Source organism: Pararge aegeria, chromosome 22 (genome assembly GCF_905163445.1).
Source record: "Pararge aegeria chromosome 22, ilParAegt1.1, whole genome shotgun sequence".
NCBI classification, from domain to species: domain Eukaryota; kingdom Metazoa; phylum Arthropoda; class Insecta; order Lepidoptera; family Nymphalidae; genus Pararge; species Pararge aegeria.
Window position 1 is genome coordinate 14827544 of NC_053201.1, and position 23727 is coordinate 14851270.

General features: G+C 40.5%; 3 protein-coding genes across 6 annotated transcripts; 1 reads left to right on the plus strand and 2 right to left on the minus strand.

Annotated features, from left to right (window-relative positions):
- Nucleotides 1-2660: 2660 nt before the first annotated feature.
- Nucleotides 2661-8915, minus strand: LOC120633623 (mitochondrial pyruvate carrier 2-like). Of its 2 annotated transcripts, none has more exons than XM_039903879.1 (3): nucleotides 8663-8915; nucleotides 8544-8584; nucleotides 2661-4829 (listed from the first exon to the last, which is right to left on the minus strand). In XM_039903879.1, exons 1-3 carry the CDS (start codon nucleotides 8745-8747, stop codon nucleotides 4599-4601), a joined length of 357 nt encoding a protein of 118 aa, XP_039759813.1. In that variant the 5' UTR covers nucleotides 8748-8915; the 3' UTR covers nucleotides 2661-4598. The 2 variants fall into 2 exon arrangements, with proteins under 2 accessions (XP_039759813.1, XP_039759812.1); XM_039903878.1 differs by lacking the exon at nucleotides 2661-4829 and adding an exon at nucleotides 5909-7278 and having other exon boundaries at nucleotides 8663-8906.
- Nucleotides 8916-9333: 418 nt separating this feature from the next.
- LOC120633896 (FERM domain-containing protein 4A) lies at nucleotides 9334-11517 on the plus strand. The gene has a single exon (XM_039904288.1). It carries the CDS (start codon nucleotides 9502-9504, stop codon nucleotides 11095-11097), a length of 1596 nt encoding a protein of 531 aa, XP_039760222.1. The 5' UTR covers nucleotides 9334-9501; the 3' UTR covers nucleotides 11098-11517.
- A 3338-nt stretch (nucleotides 11518-14855) lies between these two features.
- LOC120633811 lies at nucleotides 14856-18507 on the minus strand. Of its 3 annotated transcripts, none has more exons than XM_039904169.1 (4): nucleotides 18322-18507; nucleotides 16209-16271; nucleotides 15663-15761; nucleotides 14856-14985 (listed from the first exon to the last, which is right to left on the minus strand). In XM_039904169.1, the coding sequence occupies exons 1-4, from the start codon at nucleotides 18389-18391 to the stop codon at nucleotides 14912-14914; spliced, it is 306 nt and encodes a 101-aa protein (XP_039760103.1). In that variant the 5' UTR covers nucleotides 18392-18507; the 3' UTR covers nucleotides 14856-14911. The 3 variants fall into 3 exon arrangements, with proteins under 3 accessions (XP_039760103.1, XP_039760102.1, XP_039760101.1); XM_039904168.1 differs by having other exon boundaries at nucleotides 14856-14994; XM_039904167.1 differs by having other exon boundaries at nucleotides 14856-15052.
- Nucleotides 18508-23727: the final 5220 nt, after the last annotated feature.

Consider the following 23727-nt stretch of genomic DNA (forward strand, 5'->3'; position numbering starts at 1 on the left):
CAAATCTCAGCCACCCCTCCGCTCTTACGCCCAAATCTCCCACCCGCCTTCGAAGATTCGGATAAGGCCGAATGCCTCGCAGACACAATAGAATCCCAATGCACTCCGAGCAATGTGTCTATAGATCCCGACCATGTTAGGCTAGTCAATAGTAAACTTGGTAGCCTTGGTATCCCGTCTCCCGACAGCGACCCTATAGCTCCCACCTCCGTCGACGAGGTCCAAGCGATTGTCAACAAGCTGCACTCAAAGAAAGCACCCGGTCCCGACAACATCACCAATAAAGCATTAAAATGCCTCCCCCCACAACTATTTTACCTACTGGTACTAATATTCAACGCCCTTCTGGCAGGATGCTCTTTCCCCAAGGAGTGGAAAGAGGCAATAGTTATAGGTATACGCAAACCTGGCAAACCCGCCAATCTCCCTACCAGCTACCGCCCGATTAGTCTACTCAACTCCTTAGCAAAGGTTTATGAGAGAATTATACTGGCCCGACTCAAAGCCATCGTAGAAGCAAAAAAGCTTCTCAACGACGAGCAATTCGGCTTTCGAGCCAAACACTCTAGCATCCACCAAGTGCACCGCCTGACGGAGCACATATCCAGAGGTCTCTTTGAAAAAAGATACCCGCTGCTCACAGGAGCAGTATTCTTCGACGTAGCCAAAGCTTTCGACAAGGTTTGGCATGCGGGCTTAATATATAAGCTTCACGACCAGGGCATCCCAGACAGAATCTTGCAACTGCTAAGAGACTACCTGAGCGATCGCACCTTCCGTTACCGGATAGATGGCACTCTGTCATCTACCAGACCCATACGAGCCGGAGTCCCTCAGGGCTCTGTTCTATCACCCCTCCTATACGCGCTTTACACTAGCGACATACCAAAGAGCCCCTACGTAGAGCTAGCCCAATTTGCGGATGACACCGCCCTCTATACAACATACCGAACCATACCTCGCATCATATCCCGCCTCCAAAAGGCCATCGAGCGCTTAGGCGCTTGGTTTCGCCAATGGAGGATAGAGGTGAATCCGGATAAAAGCACAGCAGTGCTTTTCACTGGACGAGCCCGCCCTGACCTCAGGGACAAAAGGGACCTTAACTTATTCAACCGTCCTATACCGTGGCAAAAGACAGCCAAGTACTTGGGTGTAACTTTTGACAGTCGCTTTAACTTCGCAGATCACATTAGCGCAGCCCGTAACAAGGCTGCCTTCGTTCTCGGTAGACTCTACCCCATGTTAAACAGACGTAGCAAGTTGTCACTTCGTCATAAAGTGACACTCTATAAAACCTGTGTCCGCCCCATCATGTCATATGCGAGCGTCGCCTTCGCGTTTCGCCCTCCCTCCGCATATAAGAGATTCCAGACTCTCCAAAACCGCTTCATGCGCAACGCTACTGGGTGCCCCTGGTTCGTACGCAACGTCGATCTCCATAGAGATCTCAAACTCCCCACTATTGCTCAATACTTTAAAAAACTCTCGAAAATCTACTTTGAGAAGTCTATCCGACATCCCAACCCTCTCATAGTTGCGGCTTCTTTTTACTCACCCAACCTTAGCGCCACTCTCAACAAGAGGAGGCCTAAACATATCCTTCACGACCCTGACGATCAGATTACTACTGACAATGCTCCCTATCAGAACACACAATCAACCTATGCACAGCGTCTTCGCCGGCGAAGACGAGGTCCCCGACTTCTAACGTCAACCGGACGTGGGCTCGCACCACGTTCTCGGAAGCGTGCGGATTAATCACCGTCCGTAACCCTTTCACTCCAATCGTCGCCTGAGCCGAGGTTCGGCCTCACATGAGGCGCCCTCAGGCCGACGATCCCTTCGCTTCTTCGAGCCCTAGGGTTCAAACTCTTCCTGGCAGAGCCCCATTCCGAGGCTCGCCAACAAGCCCGCGTTACGCTGTTAAAATCATTAGGGTTAATCAGCTACACACAATCCGAAAAAAAAAAAAAAAAAAAAAAAAAAAAGGATTTTATTTGGCGGGTAGTGTTATGTGTTTAGAGGTATTTGGTCACCACCTGCTATATCTAATGTTAAGGCAAAAAGAAATACAGGATTTCTCTATGAATACGAATTATCTTTTCCGCCATGCAGATTAAAGGCACGTGCCGATCCCCCCGAGTTCACTTTATCTACTGGTAGGACCACGATAGGGGACCACTATCGGTATTCGGTATACCTCTGTCATTTGAAGACCAGCCCAAGTTTTCTCTTTAACAGATCGATAAATAAGAGACTTTGAGGTATTCGTGCTTAAGGTCTTATTTATTTCTAACGACTTAAAATGTATGATACTTTCTATAAGTATCTTTAATAGCTATAACGTTGGTTATTTCGAAATGACAGATAGTAAGACGCAGTAGGTATCCCATTTTATAGATATGAATATGTACTTACTTGTATACGCTTAGTAAATATATGTTTTATGTCATAATAAAATTATATCGCTGTAATACTAATCGTAGTAGGTAAGTAGGTACCTAGTCGTAGAGTCGTGGCCTGTGCCGACGTGACCGCCGGCCGACCTGCGGCGACCCGTGATAAGCCCCTTAGCTACAACAACACTTAAATAGAAACCAATATTATACAATCAACTTTATTTATTTAACAATACAATTCATATTGAAAACATAATATAACGTAACATAGGTAAATTATAATATTATTGTGGCACATGTGTAACAATTAAAAATAATTATTTATATTAACCCTACTTCTTTTCTCAGGATAATGGCTTCGCACACAGAGCACAAATATTTCGCCTAAGTACACGATAAAGGAGCATTCCTCAAAGGAATTTTAGAAGACCTGTCAATTTTGTTTCTAGGTGTGTGCGAAAGAAAATTGACACCTTGCATGACCTAAATTACTAAAACGGTTACTTTCTCGTTTCACAGCGGCATTCCAGTTCGTGTCCAATTGACCAAACTATTCGTTGACAAAAAACAGATTAAACGGAAAAACAACTCGTGTCACAATTAAAGATAGTAATGGTAGGTATTACTAAATTCAGTACAGAAACACTCTGACCCCAGATCCCCAGAGATTTATGGGGGGCAAATTGGACGTAGACACCGACGAAAAAAATTTGCTTGACCAAGCCATTGCCCACACAGGGTTGTAGAGCTAGAACTTTAGTGATGCAGAAACACTACTCTACAAGTGGGTACCTTATTTTATTAGCTGTTTCAATACTTACTGCATTATTATTTTATGAAAAATTAAGCTTAATTTGCGAAAAGCAAGAGAATCTTTATGGTGTTGTTTATAATTTCTTCAATCCTTATACTCCACACCAAACAGATCATCGGCAATGTACCCTCTACGCACGTTTCGTTCCCAAACTGGGGCATCCTGAGGAGCCCTGAGTCCTGAGGAGTCAGGACCTGTCTGGGGATCTGACCGTATTTATAATTTGTACTATCACGGTATTAGTAGGCTATAATATTCAATAGGTAGGTAAGTACTGCGCAGGTATACTTAGAGTTTCTACTTTATGAGTAGGTTTCCCCATTATATTAATATAGAATATTTGATGTAAGAAGACTGTACAGAATTGAACAGCATAATTTCCAGAATAGTCATTCATGACATGAACCCAGTGCATAAAACAATGGCTGTGAAACCATTATAACGGATACACCGTTTTGTGACATGAACATAATAAAACTATTGTTGGAAACAAGTCAACCGACACCCAGCCGCCGCGTAGATATTTGCAATAAGATTGAGGTTTGTGACTGTGAAGCAAACCGGCTCTCGGGTGCTTGTCATTTGTCTTACGAATACTATAGTTTGATAAAGGTATGAGTCTGGCTTTATTAGTGCAGCTTATTCAGCAAGTATTAAACAACATCAGAACAAGTTTAAAAGCCAAAAGACAGGTAGTTTCATGATGATTCGAGTGTTAATTTGAGTTTTGTAATGCTGTCCGCACACAGCGAGATAATTCCTATCTGTACCTTCACACACGTTTAATACACATTGACGTAAACATAATTTTAAAAAAAATGCGGAAGATATGTATGCATAGTATTCCCTACGATAGGCACCTAAAATTCTTATAAATTTTCTAAAATGCGAAATTTCTAAAATGGACGCGCTTTTTTATTTATTTGAAATATGATACGAAAACTTCACAACAGAGGATCCGTACTTCAAAATACAATCAGCTAGGTACTACAATTAGTAATGAACTCGTTGATAGAATGCGTTATGCAGGCGAACAAAAACCCGCCAGCAGATTCGTAGCGTGCTCTGTACTCAGAATGACATTGAAATCGTCGCGCAGAACAAGCCAGTGGGATTGGACAGTGCTTGTCTGAACAGAGAAATGTGGGTTATTTCTTGCCGGCAACAAATACCCCTAATGTAGTGCATATTTATTTTCCTTTGAAATTGAATTTGAGAAGAATTTCAATCGCAGAGCAGCAACCTTTTTTAATTTTTTTGGATGTCAATAAAGAAAAGGTTTTTATTTATAAGCAGGCAAAAAATGGTTTGAAATCCTGTACTCCCGCATAGTTGGTTACGATTTCAATGTCATAAGCAGGTGTTGCCGCGGTCGGTCGCCGTCACACGGCGCCCAGCCGCGCGGCTCGCTGGAAGCGGTACGCGCGGAAGCACTGCACGGCGTTGGCCAGGCCGAGCGAGAAGTTGCACACCGACAGCGAGTAGTTGATGGGCCGGATGACGAGGCAGTAGCGCGTCCAGATCAGGCCCGTGGCGGCCAGCGTGGCCGACTGCGTGGTGGACACCTTGCCCAGCGGGCGCCGGTACTCGTCCAGCGAGGCCAGCACCAGCGCCTGCAACGCGCCGCCAGGCGGGGGTGAGCAGTGACTTACAGCAAGCGAGTGCCTGCTACAGAGAACTAAATACTGCGTTGCAGTGCCGGCCACTAAAGAAAATGAACCTTGCCTCTTTGGATTCTTGTGCTTATGATCACACACCCATCAAAATGTTACCTTATAGAATTCAATAGCGTGATCCCAAATTTTAATGTTTATAGACGCGCTCGTTTACGTGCCCCCTGCATGCACACGTGTTACAGTCCGTGAAATACACGATTCAGGTACGAAAATATCTTCACAACAAACTATCGATTCATTACGACGAGTTGGCCCCAGACTTTTATTAAGGAGTTCGAACAATTGGACTCACCCACACATCCGTTTTTTTTTTTTCAAAGTAGCGGTTACGCAACGAAACCAACTTGTTTCATTCATGTTGGTTTCGTTGCGTTCAATAGCTGGAGTCAATTTAAAGAAAATAAGACTATGAGATATCTCATAGAGCTTCAGGCTTCCCAAATATATAGAAGCTATCAAAGTGATATTTTCGGCGTAATGGTTGCTCTGGATACAGCAGCAAGAGGTCGATCCCAGTTGTGTTGCCAAAATAAGAGACCTACAATTTTCTTTTAAATAACTTTTGATTCGCGCTTATCTTGTCCCTTTTGTGACGTCTTTTTGATTTAAATTTCCGTAACATCTTCCTAATGCAAAGTCACTAATTTTACCCGTCGCGTTATGTGTAGAGGTTCATTAGTTGATAGATGTGCGATCAGCCCTAAAAATTCATTTTGAAGCAACCAAATGCATTGCAACTGCATATTAAAAAAGCGTTTACTTACTTATCTAAATATTATAAGCACAAAAGTAATTGTTATCAAACTGACTTGCAACGATAGCATTAGGTGGTTTAAATTAAAACCCTCGAGTATACCAGCATTCAGAAATACACTCGCTGAATATATTGTGTGACGTACCTTCAGCCCTCACGCCATGCCGGGTGTCCCACACCGATGCGGATGAGACACAAGCGGGTAATGGAATGGCCGGCAACCGGTGAAACTGATGTGGTGGAGAAGAGGAAGAAAATAAACTGAACCAGTACAAAAATATATTTATCTATTGAAAAATCACGATACAAAAATAGTCAACATGTGTTTTTATAACAGTTTAATAAATAGTCAGACAACACGCGGCGGGGACCCGTCACCGAATGGGTTCAACATCACACTGCTCGTGACATGTATACAGTATGTGAATGACAAACTAGGATCTAGGAAGAAATTGCTTTATTCAATTGCTATTTTATGAACAAGGCGACAATGCTGCTGCTTTTGGATTAAAAGAATTATCCAAAATAATTTTAAACTTCCTTTAAATTGTACCTACTACAAATCTACAATGTGGCAGCCCCGCGATACGCGTATGCGTCGGCACTTAGTCGCCTCACTCAACAATAACCAAACCTCTTATCACAGTTCAACGCGCACCTTCATTAAACTATTATTTATTTATATATATATTTTTTTAAGTACAATAAAAATATTTAGCGAAACTCCGTTTGTTACGAACGATTAACAGTGTTCACTACTATACCGCGATTTTCTACCAGATTTCCATTGATGCTTGCATCTCTACTACTTTTTAAGTTATTAATAAGAGAATAAATAAATAACAATTAATAAACACGGCACCTAATTCGCCGACAATGATTTACTGACTATTAACTACAAATCGTGTCATTTTATTGAGGTATTTCAATCAGGCCTCGAAATCGGAGCGAGCGCACTTTTCGTCGGAGTGGTCGGCGCGATTAACAACGAACTAGTGAACTTCGCGGTCCTTCCATTGGCTGACATACATAACATGCTGATGTCGCACTCATGACGAACGCAATAAACTCCGCATTCGCATTTCCTAAGCGAGCTCTTTGCTGTCGATAGTACAGCGTCATTGGATGTTCAGTACGAAATGTATAATATAATAGGTTGGTGCGACGTACGACGTCATTAGAGTTTCTAGCAATCGACGTCAAGATTGAAGTGCATGGATACATCTTGTCAAATCAGATGATCGCACAACAATCATTTGAAAATCTGCCTGGTTCGCTTATCACCTGGGAATTGCTATAATAGTGCTATAATCATTGTAGTACATTACGTATCAACTAACTCTACCGGCCACTAATTAGGCACGCACCGGACGAGCGTGCGGTCAGCACGGGCGCGGCGTTCTACTGCGGCTTGGCCTTGAGCGCGCGCTGGTGGCGGTAAGCGCGCCCCATCTGGTACAGGTTGGTGACGGCCACGAACACGTTGACCGCGAACAGGCTGTAGTTCTTGGGGATGATGACGAGCGAGTAGCGCGACCACACCAGCCCCGTGGCGGCCAGCGAGCCGCACTGCGGCAGCGACAGCGCCTCCACCGGCCGGCGCAGGTCGCCCAGCCCCGCCAGCACCAGCCCCTGCGGGCGCGGGCACATGAACACGCGGCCGACCACCAGGTGCCATGCTATATGGCCTATGCCCGTTATTATGAGTCACTTTGATGAAGTTAATGCACTGTGATGGTGTAACGAAAATGCAGACAACACTTGCAGTGTTCGGAGATGAGGTTCTGGCCTGACATCACACATATTATAGTTTAATCTCGAACTGGTTGTAAATTGATCATGAATGAATTATAAATTATTATATTTCATTAATGCCTCTATAACAAACTACAAACTCATATCATAAATTTGACTTAGAAGTTTCTTAGTATATCTGAATGCATGGGGCAGCCTCTACCAACCAGATTATCCTTGATAATAGTTAGAATAGAACCTATACTGAGCATTCAATTTCAGATGAACTGTGTTTGTGATTACTGGTGCAAGTTGCAGCTTAATTCTACCAGTGGAAGTTACAAATTCTGATTCCAAAATACACCTACACATTCAGCTAGCCACAGCCCCGCCAGCATCATCTGATTTGAGCTACTAAATAAACAGTAGAAATGAACCATTTTAATTGCAATGCATAGTAGTAGTAGTAGTGGCCACAAGTTCACACTGTCAACGCAAAGGGCACTTGCAATTACATTTTAGTATTATTAATATGTGGCAGCTTATTACTATGAGATAGTTGCTATCTGGGGCATGATTAGGTATTAGGTTAAAACTGATGCACAACAAATTTGGCCAAACAAGCATATTATATAATATTAGGAGTTGAGGTTGTATGTGCACTGCAGTTGCACTCTTCGAATACTATGTTGTAACTGTCCTGTGGCACATCATTCATTTTAAATATGTTACTCAGGTTGAGTAGGCAATTTTAACAATAACAGCATTATTAATAACAAATATAAAATGGTTTCTTTATTCTTGCATGTTTTTAGAAATATGGATTAAACAAGTGTGCCAAGTGAATAAGCTCACAAATCCTTACACAACAACCTCTTTACAAATTTCAAAATGTATTTATTTCAAGTATGCCAACTACTTTGGAATAGTCAAGTCTGTCTGTTTGTAGTAACTCTACCATAACTAGTGTCCTTACAATAGTAGTATTAGAACGAAAATTTTTTTTACTGGCATTCCAAAACATGCACCGATTGAAGGTAAATTATTTCTTAAATATGAAACTCAGATAGTTTAAATTCCACAAAATTAGCATGCACAAACTCTGTGGAGAGTGACCATGACGCGAACCGACCCTATAAACATAATATTGTACACTGACATACCCATTTGAAAGCTGGGGCCCAGAAGAAGATGGTTTTGGGACCTGCAAAGGTGACATAGTCGCATTAGCATGGCGGTGGAGCCCTGCGGCGCGTGCCATGGCACGAGGCACCGTGCTTACCCGCGTCGTGCTCCCACAGCGGCCGCAGTTTGGACGGCACGAACCTGTCGGCCACAGCTACCACCGCCTTGTACACTTTCGACATGTTCGACTCAATTTGCTAACAGATTGATTAAAATTTTTATTTTTAATAACGCTGGGTTACATGACCATTAGAAACGGCCGTGATCGAACCTTGAAATGATAAATATAAATTGTAATTTCTTCCGCCAACGTCTACGCAAAAGTACAAATTGTCAAGTCACCAAATGTCAATTTGTCAGTTGTCACTTGTCAGGTGGACATTGGTACAGATCTATAATCACAATCAGAACAGATTTTTACTATTGATTTTTCGTTAGTTTTCGCTTGTAGGTATTTATTTCATGATATGATTTTGTAATAAATTTATTGTTAAAAGTTTAAGTTGCTTTAAATGACAAAATGTTTAATATTTTCTTTGTACGTATAGTATGGCACAATTGTACGTTCAATATAATAATTAAATAAACTAACAAATTCAAAAGAGATTATTTATATAGTTACAACCAAGATTCAGTTAACAAGGGCTTACCCGCTTAACGCTTAAATAATTTTATTTCATCAGATACCTCTGTCTGATTAATTGTCCGATACTATTTGATGTGAAGTGTGAAGACTACACGATGTCACTGATCGCATCCACAGGATCTAGAAAATAAACATGGCGTCTAATTCATTATTGTGAATGTGTCAGTGTCGTCAAGAATAATTGCTTCTTTGTTTATTTTATTTTTTATTTTGTTTCTTATTTATATCTTATTCGTTCGTATTTATTTGTTGAGACTTATGTTTTGAGTGCTAATCATTTCATTTCTAATATGGGTACGAGCACCATGGGCAGCGATCTTCATTCCGACAAGCAGGACAAGCTCCTGAAGCTGCAAGCCAGGAAGAAAGAGCTGGAACAGATGCTCTCTTCCAAGAACGAGGAGCTGTACAAGCTGTGCGTGCAGGAAGTGCAGCTGACCGGAGTCATGCCGCCCGAAGCGCCCCTGAGCCCCGACGCGCCGCGCACGCGCCTGCCCAGCGTGCGCAGCGACGGCGCCGACGAGCGGGACGGCGCCGACGGCTCGGCCCGGCGCCTGCGTGCGCCCGACGCCGAGCCGGGCTCGCGCCGCCACCCGGGCCACCGCCTGTCTACGCCCGCCGCCGCGGGCACCCGGGTGCTGCGCCGCCCCGACACCAGCTGCTCAAACTTCTTCCCGTCGCCGCCGCACGAGCGCAGCGCCGACACCTTCTCTATGCACGCTTCGCACACCTACCCCGCGCTGGCCCCGCTGCCGCCAGAGGGCGCGCGCGAGTCCCCGCACCGCCCCCACGCGCTCACCGAGTACTCTAACAAGATCTACTATAACTCCCCCACCGAGCCCTACGGCGCTACCCGCCTCCGCGAGACACACTTCAGCTCCAGCCACCCCGACATCACCGCGCACTATGCGCACGGCCCCGCACCGCCGCCCGCGCCGCCGTCCGGTGCCGCGCGCCACACGCCCCTTCTTTACCAGTACGCGTCGCACTTGAAGGCCCAAAGCCAGCACCTGGGCGGGTTGAACCACCACCATCAGATGCAAGTGCACTCCAAGCGCAGAACGGATGGTGTTCGTAGGAACACACTGCAGCGCACTCAGACTTACCACCTCACCTCCCACAGCGAGTACAGCCAGCACCTGGACAATATCCTGCCGCACTACCAGCACCGGTCGCAGCCCGACATACAGGAGCAGCCCCCGGAGCGCCGGCTCGTGGAGAGGAGCATCCCCGTGCCGAACACGCTGCCACTGCGCGAGCGCGCCTCGCGACTCCCGCTGCACATGCAGCTACAGGTGTCTACGGACGAGCTCGCGGACGAGCGCCGCGCGCCTCACGAAGCGCTCAGCCCTCTCAGCCACTTGTCTGGCTACTCCCAGAGCAACTATGACTCGGTGAGCATGAGCAAGTTTTCTCCATTATCGCAAATGGATGGCAAGGTAAAGGAGAAGCATTGGTATGAGACGTCGCTGGACTCTCCCAGCAGGAGTGAGGGGCCTGCGCTGAGAAAGAGTGCCAGCTTGAAGCGCACACCCAGCATAGGTAACTCTCAAACATATGAAATAATGATCTCTTCGGGACGTCACTCGGCCCTGCAGAGCCCTGGTGCCGCGCACAGCCCGCCCGTGCTGTCGCCCGGTGCTGTTTCGCTGGAGTCGCCCCAGAATATGACTGTCATAGAGCAGGGTAAGTGTATCCCATACCGAGAGGAGACTAAGCCATTTGAGATGTCAGACTTCTATAAATACTCCACTAAGTTCCGGCAGGCCAATGCTCCCAAGCCAGTGGCAGCCCTGTCCGCTCACCACTCTAACACTGTGTACAACAAAATGCCCCTAGAGTTGCCCCCGTTCAACCACGACCAGTGGCATGGATACAGTAACTGAAATCAAAATAATTTTCTTTTTTACATAATATACACAACCTCTCCTTACCAATAAAATAATGGTAAATTGCAGTTAAGCACATCATAGAAAGGTTAAAATAATGCAAGTGACCTGGCTTGGCTTAAACAATTGCCTGCTTTTTATTGGCAATATTATTTCTTTGAAGTTTTCCTTAGTCCTAATTAGTATTTAAAAGAAAAGATGGCAGGATCTCTACAATATTCTATTATGTATATTTTAGTTTGATTTGAGTTCCTTGTGTGGGACAGTAGACAAACTATGGGAAACCATATACCTAAATATGTATTAAAATAATATAATTAGTACAGTGTAAGTATGTACAATACTTAGACTGTACTAATTATATATAACACAATCAGGGCCATATTAAAATATTTATAAAGATGGTAATTTATAAAATGGGGGTAGATATGAATGAGATGTAATAAAAAACAAACTGTGATATTTTTATTCTAAAGATATTCACTCAAAATATATATTTGTTATATCTTAACCAATTAATATATAATCTGGGTTTTCAAAAGTAAACTTAACTTTAATACCTACCTTGAGTAAAGGTACAACTAAATAGGTAATTTCATCAGGTGCCCTACATTGTTATTATTAATTTAATATTCTTAATGAAACAAACATGTAATGAGATATATGTATATTAGTATATTTAATGTTAAAGTTTGACAACAAACTAAAAGCTTGGTACTGCAAGGATGGCACTTAGTTTGTTTGCTACCAACTACTTTCTTGTGCTAAAAGCAGTTAAGCAGTTTAACATGCTCAAACATGGTTTGTTCCCACTGCTATTGACCCAGATATTAAAGCTATGCCTCTTGCAACTATCTACTATGTCTTGAAATTCAAGATGTTAAAAGTGGTACCTGTTACAATTTGTAGAAGTATATTATGTTGGTATCATTTTCTAAAGTCAGTAATAGAGGACTGTTCAACGAGGAGGTAAAGCAATGTCTTACGCTGGTGTTGCATCTAGAATTTAAAGAACAATTCAAAATGAAGACAGCTTTAACCCTGAGTTGAATACTCTACTTTCACACCTCGCAAAACAATAAAATTAAGTTATGGAGGTATTTTTTTTACAATCCATACTCTATGGTTCGCGCTTCACAGGCTCTGGTGACTGACAGGGCGTCACCATACGTTATAGCAATATAAGATTGTAAAGACTATTTAGACACGCCGTGCGCCATCGCGCATATTCCTTATTCTAATCATAACTCCAGTACAACAATTCTTACCCCCTAAGCGTAAAGGATGAATTGACGTACTTGACCTTTCAATACTAGGCTATGTCGAGCGAGTCGTGTGATAAAGATATTTTGTTCACTTCAATTTGACTCCCATTTTCTGTTTAAAATTCAGGTATAGAGCCCAGAGAGCCTTTGCCTAGAAAGACCGAATCCTCTTTCCCCGTGCGCTATATACACTAAACGCTAGATGGATACTCACTTGGGTGTGTTGAGGAAATTATTTTCACGCCACTTTCCAGTTTTGGAAGCTGGAGTGGCAGTCTGGCGCCTGCTCCAAATAGTCTGTTTATATTATACTTGCCGTTGAATGATTGTGAGCCTAAAAACTTTGCCTTTTACTACGTCGTCCATAATAGTATAGTATACGATGATACGATTCGTTTAATGTACATATATTATACATATCTATTGTAAATTATTGTTATAGTTAAGTAGAACAAATATTTGGACGTCACGCCGGGCAGCGACGGGTGTTCTAGGACCAATGGGAAATCCCTTGGTTGTTTATTAGAAATGAAACACCGACGTCAAAGGGCGCCGGGAATTGTAAATATATTTTTATACATGTTTATATGACACGTTTTCTTATTTTCCATTTATTCGGTGGGTAGTGCTATAAAACTAAACGTGTACATAATTTTACTTACTTAAGAGTATCTTATACTACACGGGCAGTGGTATAAAACACTTGGACCCTCAAAAACCTTTACATTTCTGCAGTATGGCGCACCTCGCTAGCGTGCGTGGTTATCGAGCATGGAAAGAATACGTAAGAGTAAACGTCACATACGATGAACATTGTATCTCAGCTTAATCTGCTATAATCCGGTGTAACTGTACAGATTTGTTTGATGGATACCGATGTGATTATTCTTTTGGTTTAATTTTGTATACGAAACACGCACAGGTTCTCCTAAAAGCTTGCTCACCTAGCAACGTACTAGGTCTAGCTACTTCATTTCGATTGAAAAATATATAAATTAATCAGTACATACTCGACGTTTTCGGGGATTCGAATCAAGTTGACGGGAATGTAACGGAGATCGGGCAGCTGCATCCCGGCGTGCTGCTTGTGGGCAAAGCCTCCCGTTGGGAACAGGACTTTGGTTCAGCACTGGACTGTCATAGGCTGTTGAAGATGAAGATGATGAAGCTTCATCTTTGTTGTGCACGAGTCAATACCCCCGTATACTAAATTTCATGAAAATCGTTGGAGCTGGTTCCGAGATTCCAATTATATATATACAAGAATTGCTCGTTGAAAGATATAAGATGTGTATGGAGTAAATATTTTAATATAGACAGACGTTTGTGACCGGCATTTATTATTAAAATTGAACTTCTGAACTTAACATGTGTTTCGATGCTCTATAACTATAATAACGTTTGCGAGGTATGCATTGTCGTATCTAATGTAAGACTCAACAGGAAAAAATTAGTGTCCTGCGAGACGCGACCTGTGTCCTGGCGTGTCGACGTCTAAGTTGATAGTTTGTATCGTGTACGTGATAGCAAGAAAACAATTTTGAATTATTGCTGTTGCAATTAAAAATTGCGGTTATCGGAAATGGGATGGGAGAAATTATTTTTGTAACTTGTTTATAAGTGATTAGTGCGGAGAGCACAGATTTATTTAGGTTTAATAAAGTTTTTAACAAATTGTATGTTTTATTGAGCTGCTCCTGAGCACGAGGCGCGTGTTTTTATGTGTGTTTCTTTTAATACTGTCCAATATTTACTACCATACCGTGACTATGTTCAACTCAACTGCAGAACCGATTTTGATGAAATTTTGAACCGAGATAGCTTGCATCCAGGAAACCCCAAATAGATTATTATCAAGGTAGATTTAAAATACTCATAGTTTTGAGCTAATGAATTTCAGAATGTAAAAAAAATGGCCCCATCTCCCTCATACGCGTATGTATACTAGATACGCGTATGAGTTCTCCGCTCAAATATTTTTTTATCAATGATTTGATAAAGTGAAGAGATTGTTTGGTTGAACGCGCTAATCTCGGTTCGAGTTGGAAAAATCTTTTTGTTTTGAATAGTCCCATTTGTTGTGGAAGACCGAAGGCTAGATTATATAACTACGAAAGTAAACCCAGAGTGACTTCTAAGCGTGTTCTCCGAGACACTGCGTCCAAAAACCCAGTAGTCCCGTCAGTCGACTGCTGGGAATGACTGTCCACTCCACGAGCGACGGCGCCACTTCCATGAATCTGGGCTTACTAAACATCTCTTGAAAAGGTAACCACTCCTTAGTACTATTACAAATTAAAAAGTGTGTCTGTTTGTCCCTGCTTCACGCCCTAGCTAAGCAACCAATCAACTTGATTTTTGTCACGAGCTATTTGAAAATCTCGAGAAAACAAACGGTTCCCACGGGATATGTAGAGCGCGGACGAAGAACACGGGCTATTGAAGAATAAAATCTTCAGTTACATGTAATAGGTATATTGTATTTTTTATATTAATGCCAGGTCATATTGTAGGTAGCGTGTCCGCCGGGCTGCGTCGCGCAGGCGTCACGGGCGCGCGAGCTTCTCAAGCAGGTCTCGCAGCCGGCCGTGCAGGGAGAGGTCGCCCCAGCTGTCTCGCGCTGGGAACACTGCTCACCATCAGCATCATCATCACTTCACCATGGACGTCCTCTGCTGGACATTGCTCTTTGGCCGAGGTTTTTTTTATTAATTTAGTTTTTTCACATTTTTATGTAATAGGTGTTTAAACTTATTAATTTTTTAACAATTTTTGATTTTAAACTGCTTGGGGAGGGGTAGGCTTTCCAAGGGGTGTTATCCGGGAGATAATCAAAATCCACGATCCTGGGCCGCAACGTTCTACAACTACTATTACTATTGGTACTAAATTGTGGTATCATACGTACATGCATTGATTTAATATGTTACTACTGCATACATGCAATGCATCTTTGCCCAAGAATTGTCCGAAACTACCTACCTACTCATCTGATTGAGAACATTATTTTTGTTCTTTAACATTTGCCTGCTCCATCTTAGGGAACCGTTCAAGTTTCATTAAAAACGTAATGGAAGTTTTTGATGATATTAAATAATATATCTTAAAACCAACTTTATAATGATAAACCAACTTGAAATGATGGTTTCATCAGCATAATTTGATTCCCAGTGTAAATAAAAAACTCCTATGATTTGCGCCAGTGTGCGGACATGTTTGCTGGATGAGAAGTTAGAGCGGAAAGTCCAGCCGCCCGGGCCAGCGGCGTGCTCCCCTGGGCCCAGGTCGGCGACTCACCTGCGGAGTCCCGCGCGCCGCCGGCGCAGGCCGAGCCCCCCGCGCCGGCGCAGCGCTTGCCGGGGCTGAAGTCGCCGCTCACGAAGTCGTCGTCGCGCCCTGCAAGCACAGCGCCTGTCAGCCGCCGCTCGCAACACCCGCCACTCCAACATTATCTCCAGGGTACAAAACAACTTTTTTTTTATGTACTTTTTGTGGTGTGCAATAAAAGTATATTCATTCATTCATTCTTTCAACAATGTCTTGGGTTCCGTAGAAAAAAGCCAGTCTCTCTTGCGCACATCACGTTGAATTAACTTTTCCATATCCAAATTATATTAATTTCGTATTAAAGTGGACAAAAATAAGATAAACTTAATGTTACCTTCTTCATAGAAAGTTACTTGGTCTATTGCGTGAAAGTTACTACGATTTATATGGGATCGAAAGAGCGCCATCTAGCGACAGTGCGGTTTCCCAGTGTTGTAACTAGATGGCCCCTTCGATACCATATAAATAGTACTTAACTTTCACGCCATCGAATAAGTAAACGTACGGGGTACCCACCGGCGCCCTGCAGCTGGCCCGACACGCAGCCCTCGTCCCACACGTTGGCGCAGCGCGCGACTCCTGCAACGATGATGTGGAGTAGTTTTGCTTGTAAACAAATATTATGTAAATTACTTTAGAAAGTTAATAGCAAAAACATCGTGTGTTTCGAATTATTGTATAAGTACGATTGGTCTTTCGTAAAGTAACGCCTGCTGCTTATTTCAATCTAGCTGTTGCCCGCCACTTTGTCTGCGTTAACTACGGTTTTATATAAAGCCCACGGGAACCTTCAGCTTTCCCGGGGATCTTTATAGATATAATAAGTACTTTAATCATGTCGTACAATATTTTTATGTACTACACACACCGGCATATTTAGCGGAACACAAAAAAAAGGTTTGATATCAGTATCATATAAGGTTGCTGGCTGGTTTATACGTCATTTAATTTAAAAAGAAATATTTTCAAATTAAGAAAACAACTGAAAATCACATTTTATGTAATTGTTTTAATTTTATTCAAATACACCTTATCTGGAGCGAACTTCGAGTATTTCTTCTTTCTGAGTTGGATTTAAAATTTCAGTGAAATACTGTTTTTTGTTAGTTTTTTTTAATCGCGTATCTTTCTGGAGTTGAGGACTGAATTGTGCCCCAACGGAGTTTGCCAGGGCATTCGAAATGCGTAGAAATGGTCAAACCTACCGAATGATATCCAGAGATCTTCGTCGACCAGTTTCAACGATCCATCGCAGTATTCAACGGTTCAGGGAGACCGGTACTTATGTGAGAAGAGCAGGAAAAGGCAGAAAAAAACGCACTTCAAGTAGGGATGATCGTTTCATTCGGCTTCGTGTACGTAGGTACCCCCGTTTGACGGCCGTCCAAACCCGACATGAGTTAGAAGCAGTGCGGGGTGTAACCATAAGTGAGCGTAGGGTACGAAGAAGGTTTGAAGAAGCAGGTTTGGGTCATTTGTGTCCGCCAAGGCTTCCAGGTAAATCATCGTAGAAACAGGTTAACTTTTGCTCTGGAACATCGACTTTGGAACGCGGACCAATGGAGTAAGGTATTGTTTAGTGATGAGTGCAGAATTCTCTTAAATCAAATTGACGGCAGGCAAAGAATATACTGACGCAAAGGATACGATACATTCAGACAAATTTTGAAACTACAGTTGCATACGGTAGTGGATCAATAATGGTTTGGGCGGGCATTTGTTTGGGAGCTCGCACAGACTTGGTAGTGCTTGACAGAGGGATTCTGACTGCAGACCGCTATATCAGGGAAGTTTTAGAAGAAAATGTCGTACCGTTTGCCCCATATATCGGTGACGATTTTGTTTGTATGCAGGATAATGCTGGGCCGCATACCGCTCGGGTAACTCAAGCTTTTCTTAATGATATGAATATCACTGTTATGGAGTGGCCAATAGAGCACGTTTGGGACTTGCTGAAAAGAAAAGTTAAGTCCAGAATTCCAGCTCCTGCCAATGTGGGTGAACTGCGAATTTCGGTACTTGAGGAATGGCGGAGACTATCCCAGGAGACTATGCCTAGACGGGTAGAAACTTTAATTAGAGTACGTGGAGGAAATACGCGATATTAATCACCATTTTTCTAATTTAATTAATTGTTATTTTAATATTAATTTTCACTTTTCCCTGTTACATGAAAAGGTCCATAATGTACCATTTTTCACAAATAGCCTTTACTCGCAAAATCTGTTCTTAATGTGATCTCATTTTAAGTAAAACAAATGAAACTTTTAATAACAAAAGAAGTGTAGTAAGTAGATTTTAAAATAAAACCATACTTTTTTAATTATGGACCTTTTTTGTGTGTTCCGCTAAATATGCCGGTGTGTATATGGATAATGAATTTCATAGACAATATGTTGCTCTTTTTGGTTATATTATTGCAATTTTCTTGAGGGACTCTAATTTTTGTTGAAATAAAAAATTATGCCTTTATTACTTCGTGATAACTAAGCATTCTATTGGTGCAAAAAATATTAAAATCGGTCCAGTAGTTTCGGAGCATATTGGATACAAACAAACAAAAAATCTTTGCTTTTGATAATAATAGTCTAGATGGCAGCAGACATCTCAAACGTAGCAACCGCTTCACCTGCCATCCGCGGCGTACTCGTCACCGCGTTGTAGAGGGCGAGCAGCGTTATTCCGCACAGCAACTTCATTTTCCCGATGCACGTTGTTTCCGCTCGCAAGTTGCAGGAAGACCTCACCACGACTAAGTTGGCACGACCTGATCACCGAACAGCGAGCCGAACTTTTATACCGGATTCAAGTGACTAGCCAGAGTTTATCATTCATACTTTCATTAGTTTGAAGTGGTGCTCGATGCAGGCCACTCGAGATAACGAGGAATAACCAAACTTTGATCGTGATAATGGTTATTACAGTTGCGAGCTCAGTGTGGGATTGGAAATTATAGTACAGACGCAGGCAGACACTTTATATTCACCTTTTCTGTGTTACGCACAGCATTCTACCAGAACTTCCGATATAACTTTTTATCTACGTATCTTACGCTGCGCTCCGTAATTTTATGATTTTGTAATTTAACGGACATAAAATAAACAATTTTTGCCTTAAGATACAGTTCTAGATGTTCGTAGACACAGACTATTCATTATCTTGTCTATCTAGTAGGTACCTACTTATAATCTATCTATGCTTATAACAAAACTGTAACCAGTCCAATTTTGTAAATTGAATATTTTTTTTTATTGGTGGGCACTCTATAACCTATACTGAACCTGTATACTGAGTCTGTCTGCACCTGGGCCGCGCATAACGCAGAACACTACTTAATGAATTTAAATGAAACTTCTCACGATTTGAGATCTTACTACGAGGTATATACTTTTTATCCCGCAATTCAGTTCAGTTCTTTTGGAAGAAGGGGTGTAAAAAAATATTTTTGTACTGGATAGGTCATACTATCAGTTTACTTTTGCCCAAATTTCGTGAAGATCTGACGAATATAATTAGAGATAGAGAACAGGACTCCACAGCGCACAGCAACAAACCTCTCTTTATAAAGGCTTGACAATTCTGAATATGTAGAGAGTTGCCACTTTTATGAGGACTTCAGTTGTACGACAAAATAAAAAACCTTAAGTTTATAAATCAACCAACGATGCCATTTCAATTCTTCCTTTAACGATTACTATTCTTTAGTAGTGACATGAGCTGAGACTGATGGATACAAAATTAACTTTCAGATTTCCTAAGATGGACACCCATCTTTTTTCTGACTTGGGTCAACGATATTTGCAGTCATTTGTTATAGGGAATAAAGAATGTTATAAATGAGGCAAAACGGGAATAGTTCTTCGCGCGTACATGTGCGATTGACAATGTCTACGTGATTGAATGCTCCAAAGGATTAATGACTGCAGCTGGAAATAGGTATTTATTATTTTAGTGAACCTACTAGAATCACAGCAACCTCAGCATCATGTTTAGATAATATTTTTCTCAACTGTGATATCTTAGGTAAATCGATAATAACCAACTTAAGATCAGATCATTGTGGCCAACAAATTACTGTTTTGAATAATATAAACCAAGATGAACATGTCGTCAAGTGTAGGCCGATAACTAAGAGCAAATTGACGCGATTCAAAGGTGAAATATCATCTAAAATTCCTGCTCTTGTCTTTAAGAACGGTCATCCTGACAGCATTTATGGTACGCTCTTTAATATTATAGAAAATGAATTTAACAAAATATTCAATTTCAAGCATATAGATTTCAATAAAAAAATAAAGTTTAGCGATTGGGCAACTATTGGCATATATAAAAGTAGAGATAATTTGTATGAGCTCTATAGTGAAAAACAATATAACCATACTCCAGCTTTCCTACAACACGTAAAAATGTACTCTAAAACGTTTAAGAACGTTTGCTTTCATGCTAAGTCGCTATACTTTAAGGATCAAATAATAAAATCGGATAACAAAGTACAAACAACCTGGAAAATTGTTAATAATGAAACTGGGAAAGCTAAATCTCGCGACGTAAACTTTGAATAAATTATTAAAGATAATAAAGTTACCGCTGACAGTGAGATTGCAAGTACCTTTGAAAACTTTTTTCAGAGTTGTTCCTATTTTGTTGACTGATTCACTTAATTCTTCACCTACTGCAGCTCAGAGTTTATTGAGGAACAACGTTAATGAGTGCAACGTTTTATTTAATTTTAAACATATATCTGCATATGATATAATAAAGAATTTTAAGTTGTTGAAACAGAAAAAACCGGTGATTTATGGGGTATGTCCCTAAATATTTATGTATTGCCCCTTACTTAGCCATACTTTTTAATGAATGTGTTGATAGAGGTACTTTTCCAAATTTAATGAAACATAGTTATACCTCTATTTAAATCTGGCAATAAAAACGACATTAACAATTACAGACCCATTTCAATCTTACCAGCTCTTAGTAAGGTCTTTGAAAAAAATATATTAAATCAACTTTTGAATCACTTCAATGTAAATAACTTACTACATCCGGAGCAGTACGGTTTTACTAAAGGTCGTAGCACCACGGATGCAGGCGCTAAACTTTTAAAACATGTGTACGATGCCTGGGAACGTTCGCAGAATGCCATTGGTGTTTTTTGTGATCTATCCAAAGCATTCGATTGTGTTGATCATAAAACCTTGCTTCTTAAACTAGCCCATTATGGTATCAAAAACGTTGCACTAAATTTGGTTGCCTCTTATCTCAGTGACAGAACCCAAAGGGTTTGCATAAAAGAAATTAAGTCGCAGGGGTCGGCTACGTCAATGGGTGTCCCACAGGGTTCAATCTTGGGTCCCTTTCTATTTTTGGTGTATATAAATGATCTACCACACCATGTCAGTGAAACCTGTGACATTGTACTGTTTGCAGATGATACATCTCTAATTTTTAAAACTGATAGAGGTAGAGACAACTCTGACGATGTAAGCCGTGCTATGTCGCATGTGTCGCACTGGTTTACTGTCAATAATTTACTTTTAAATGCAAAAAAAACTAAGTGTGTGGAATTTATTTTACCAAATGTAAAGAAAGTTAATAAAAATATAATAATAAATGGAGAATCACTAAAAATGGAAGATTCCACAGTTTTTCTGGGCATGACCTTGGATTGTAAAGTTTAAGGGGGCCATATAGATAGCACTAGCAGGTAAACTAAGCTCGGCTGCCTACGCCGTCAGGAAAATTAGGCAGATTACTGACGTAAAAACAGCAAGACTTGTTTACTTCGCGTACTTTCATAGTGTGATGTCTTACGGGATCTTATTATGGGGCAAAGCAGCTGATATTGAAACTATATTCATATTGCAGAAAAGAGCTGTACGGTCTAAAATCTATACGCAATCTTGTATTTCTATCATCTTCTTTTTTATATGCCAGAGTTACTGGAGCAGCAAATGGGCTGTAAGAATCCTCAATCAAATTCCTCTTCAATAGTTTTGATATTTGATTTTCTATTTCACTTCTATCTTCAGGTGTGCATGTATGGGCGTTTGTAACAATATTTATCCACCATCAAGTCAATATGAGCTTCATAATCTCGAACTGTACCAATATCGTATTTATCTTTAGCGAAGACCGCTTTGTATTTTTCAACTAACTTATCATTTTTTGATTGCTGGTCTAGGTCTAGATGATTTACTGACATTTCAAATCCATCTAAGTTTATATGTTCATTGAAATTGATCTCACATTTATTCGTATATTTAGTGTCTTTGTCATCATTGTGTAAATCAGATTCTTCTTCATTTTTGTCAACTAGTATATTAGGAATTTTGACATTATTTTTCATTGTAATATTACCTTTATTTTCCTCTTCATTTGAGGTTACTTTCCTTTCTTTGGAATTTTTGCATTGTGCGATCTCTAATTCTTCATTCTGGACTAATTTGAAACGTTTAATGCAATCCAAACCAATCAGAAAGTCGTAATTAAAATTTTCTTTATCTACTACGAAAACTTCCATATTTTTTTCAATATTAAAAATCTTTATTTTTAGTGTCACCATGCCTTTTGTTCTCTTCTCACCATTAATAGTCTTCAAGTTAATTTTTTGGATATTACTTGCATTTTCTTTTGGCTGTATCTTTAATAATCTTGCATTAATCAATAATACATTTGAACCAGAATCGTAAATTCCAAAAACATTTAAAGTATCATTCAATAATAACTTAACTCTTATTAATGGTGGAACTTCTAGTTTTTTGGATTCTCTTCGTTTAATTCTATTTCCAATTCTGAGTTATTTACTGTTTTTATAATTGATTTTTGATTTTTACCTTTAAACCAGCAATTTTCTTCGAGATGGTAACGACTTCCTCTTTTCTCACGTACACAGAATTTACATGGGTATTTCTCTTCAATTTTATTTGATTTGGTGTTGACAAAGGTTATATTTTTTTATCATATTTATTTTTATCAACCAAATGTTCTAATCTTCCTATTTCACTATAAAGATCCTCCGTGCTTTGTAACGTTCTTCTGTCAATTTTATCAGCCTCATAATGAGGTAAGCCAAATGCTATAAGGTCTAAAAGTGTCCCATGTGTTCCACTCAGATTCAACTGTAAGCTTCATTAGCATGCAGCTGTACCAATCTACACTGGAGTTTTCCATAAAATTTTTTACAATTTAAATTTTCTTTTTGTCTTCATTTATTTGGAAACGTTCACATTCTTTATTGAAATCTTTAATCCCCTGGTAGGCATTTGAGTTCTTGCCAGTAAATTTATCGATAATGAAATCTTTTGCAATTTTTCCCAAGTTGTCAGTTTTAAATTTTGCTTTTTTATCTTCAAGAAATTTCTCTAAGAGTTTTCCAAGGTTTCATTTGACGAACTAGGTATAGATTCACTAGTACCGTCTTTTCCCAAAATTTCTTCTAAGTAAAAATCATTAAACTGTAAGTTTTGTTCCTCATCTAAATATATTTTTGAAATATCATCAGTCAAAGTTATCCACACTTTCCTTCTTTGATGTCTTTTAGAAAAAGATTTTTTACCTTGGCATAGTTAGGAGTATTAATAATAACTTGATGTTGATTTACAGGCTGTAACTCGTCTGGTATACGAAAAATCTGCCCTGTTGGTGTAGCTATCGAGGTTATGCATATGACGTTCGATTTTCCATCTTCAGTTGGTTTAACAACGAAATCGAACCTCAACCTTTCCATGTTTTGTGGAATACTTGCGTAAAATGTTGTTTTATAATAATGTTTATAATACTCCCTTCAATGGGTAGTTGAAATAAAGACTATATTGCGTTTCTGTGAAAATACAAGAAACAACATTTAAAGCCCTTACTTCAGGTCTTTAAAATCAAAATAATTTCTTCTTAAACATCCTTTTCTTTATGTCACTTATCACTGTAAAAACATTGGTGACTTTCAGAAAAGGTTCGATATATGAACTCGAGAAAAGAGTTCTTTACATATATGTATATAATTTTTGACTGAACTGAACCATTACATATACATGTTCTA

What these genes read in the sequence shown, in the direction of transcription:
- LOC120633623 (XM_039903879.1), bottom strand. Translation starts at nt 8,747, where the DNA reads ATGTCGAAAGTGTACAAGGCGGTGGTAGCTGTGGCCGACAGGTTCGTG. An exon ending in GCTGTGGGAGCACGACGCGG is followed by an intron (nt 8,585 to 8,662) that starts GTAAGCACGGTG and finishes TCACCTTTGCAG; the next exon opens with GTCCCAAAACCATCTTCTTC. An exon ending in GGGCCCCAGCTTTCAAATGG is followed by an intron (nt 4,830 to 8,543) that starts GTATGTCAGTGT and finishes GGCGCGTTGCAG; the next exon opens with GCGCTGGTGCTGGCCTCGCT.
- LOC120633811 (XM_039904167.1), bottom strand. Translation starts at nt 18,391, where the DNA reads ATGAAGTTGCTGTGCGGAATAACGCTGCTCGCCCTCTACAACGCGGTG. An exon ending in GAGTACGCCGCGGATGGCAG is followed by an intron (nt 16,272 to 18,321) that starts GTGAAGCGGTTG and finishes TCATCGTTGCAG; the next exon opens with GAGTCGCGCGCTGCGCCAAC. An exon ending in CGGCGCGCGGGACTCCGCAG is followed by an intron (nt 15,053 to 15,662) that starts GTGAGTCGCCGA and finishes CCTCGGCCAAAG; the next exon opens with AGCAATGTCCAGCAGAGGAC.
- LOC120633896 (XM_039904288.1), top strand. Translation starts at nt 9,502, where the DNA reads ATGGGTACGAGCACCATGGGCAGCGATCTTCATTCCGACAAGCAGGAC.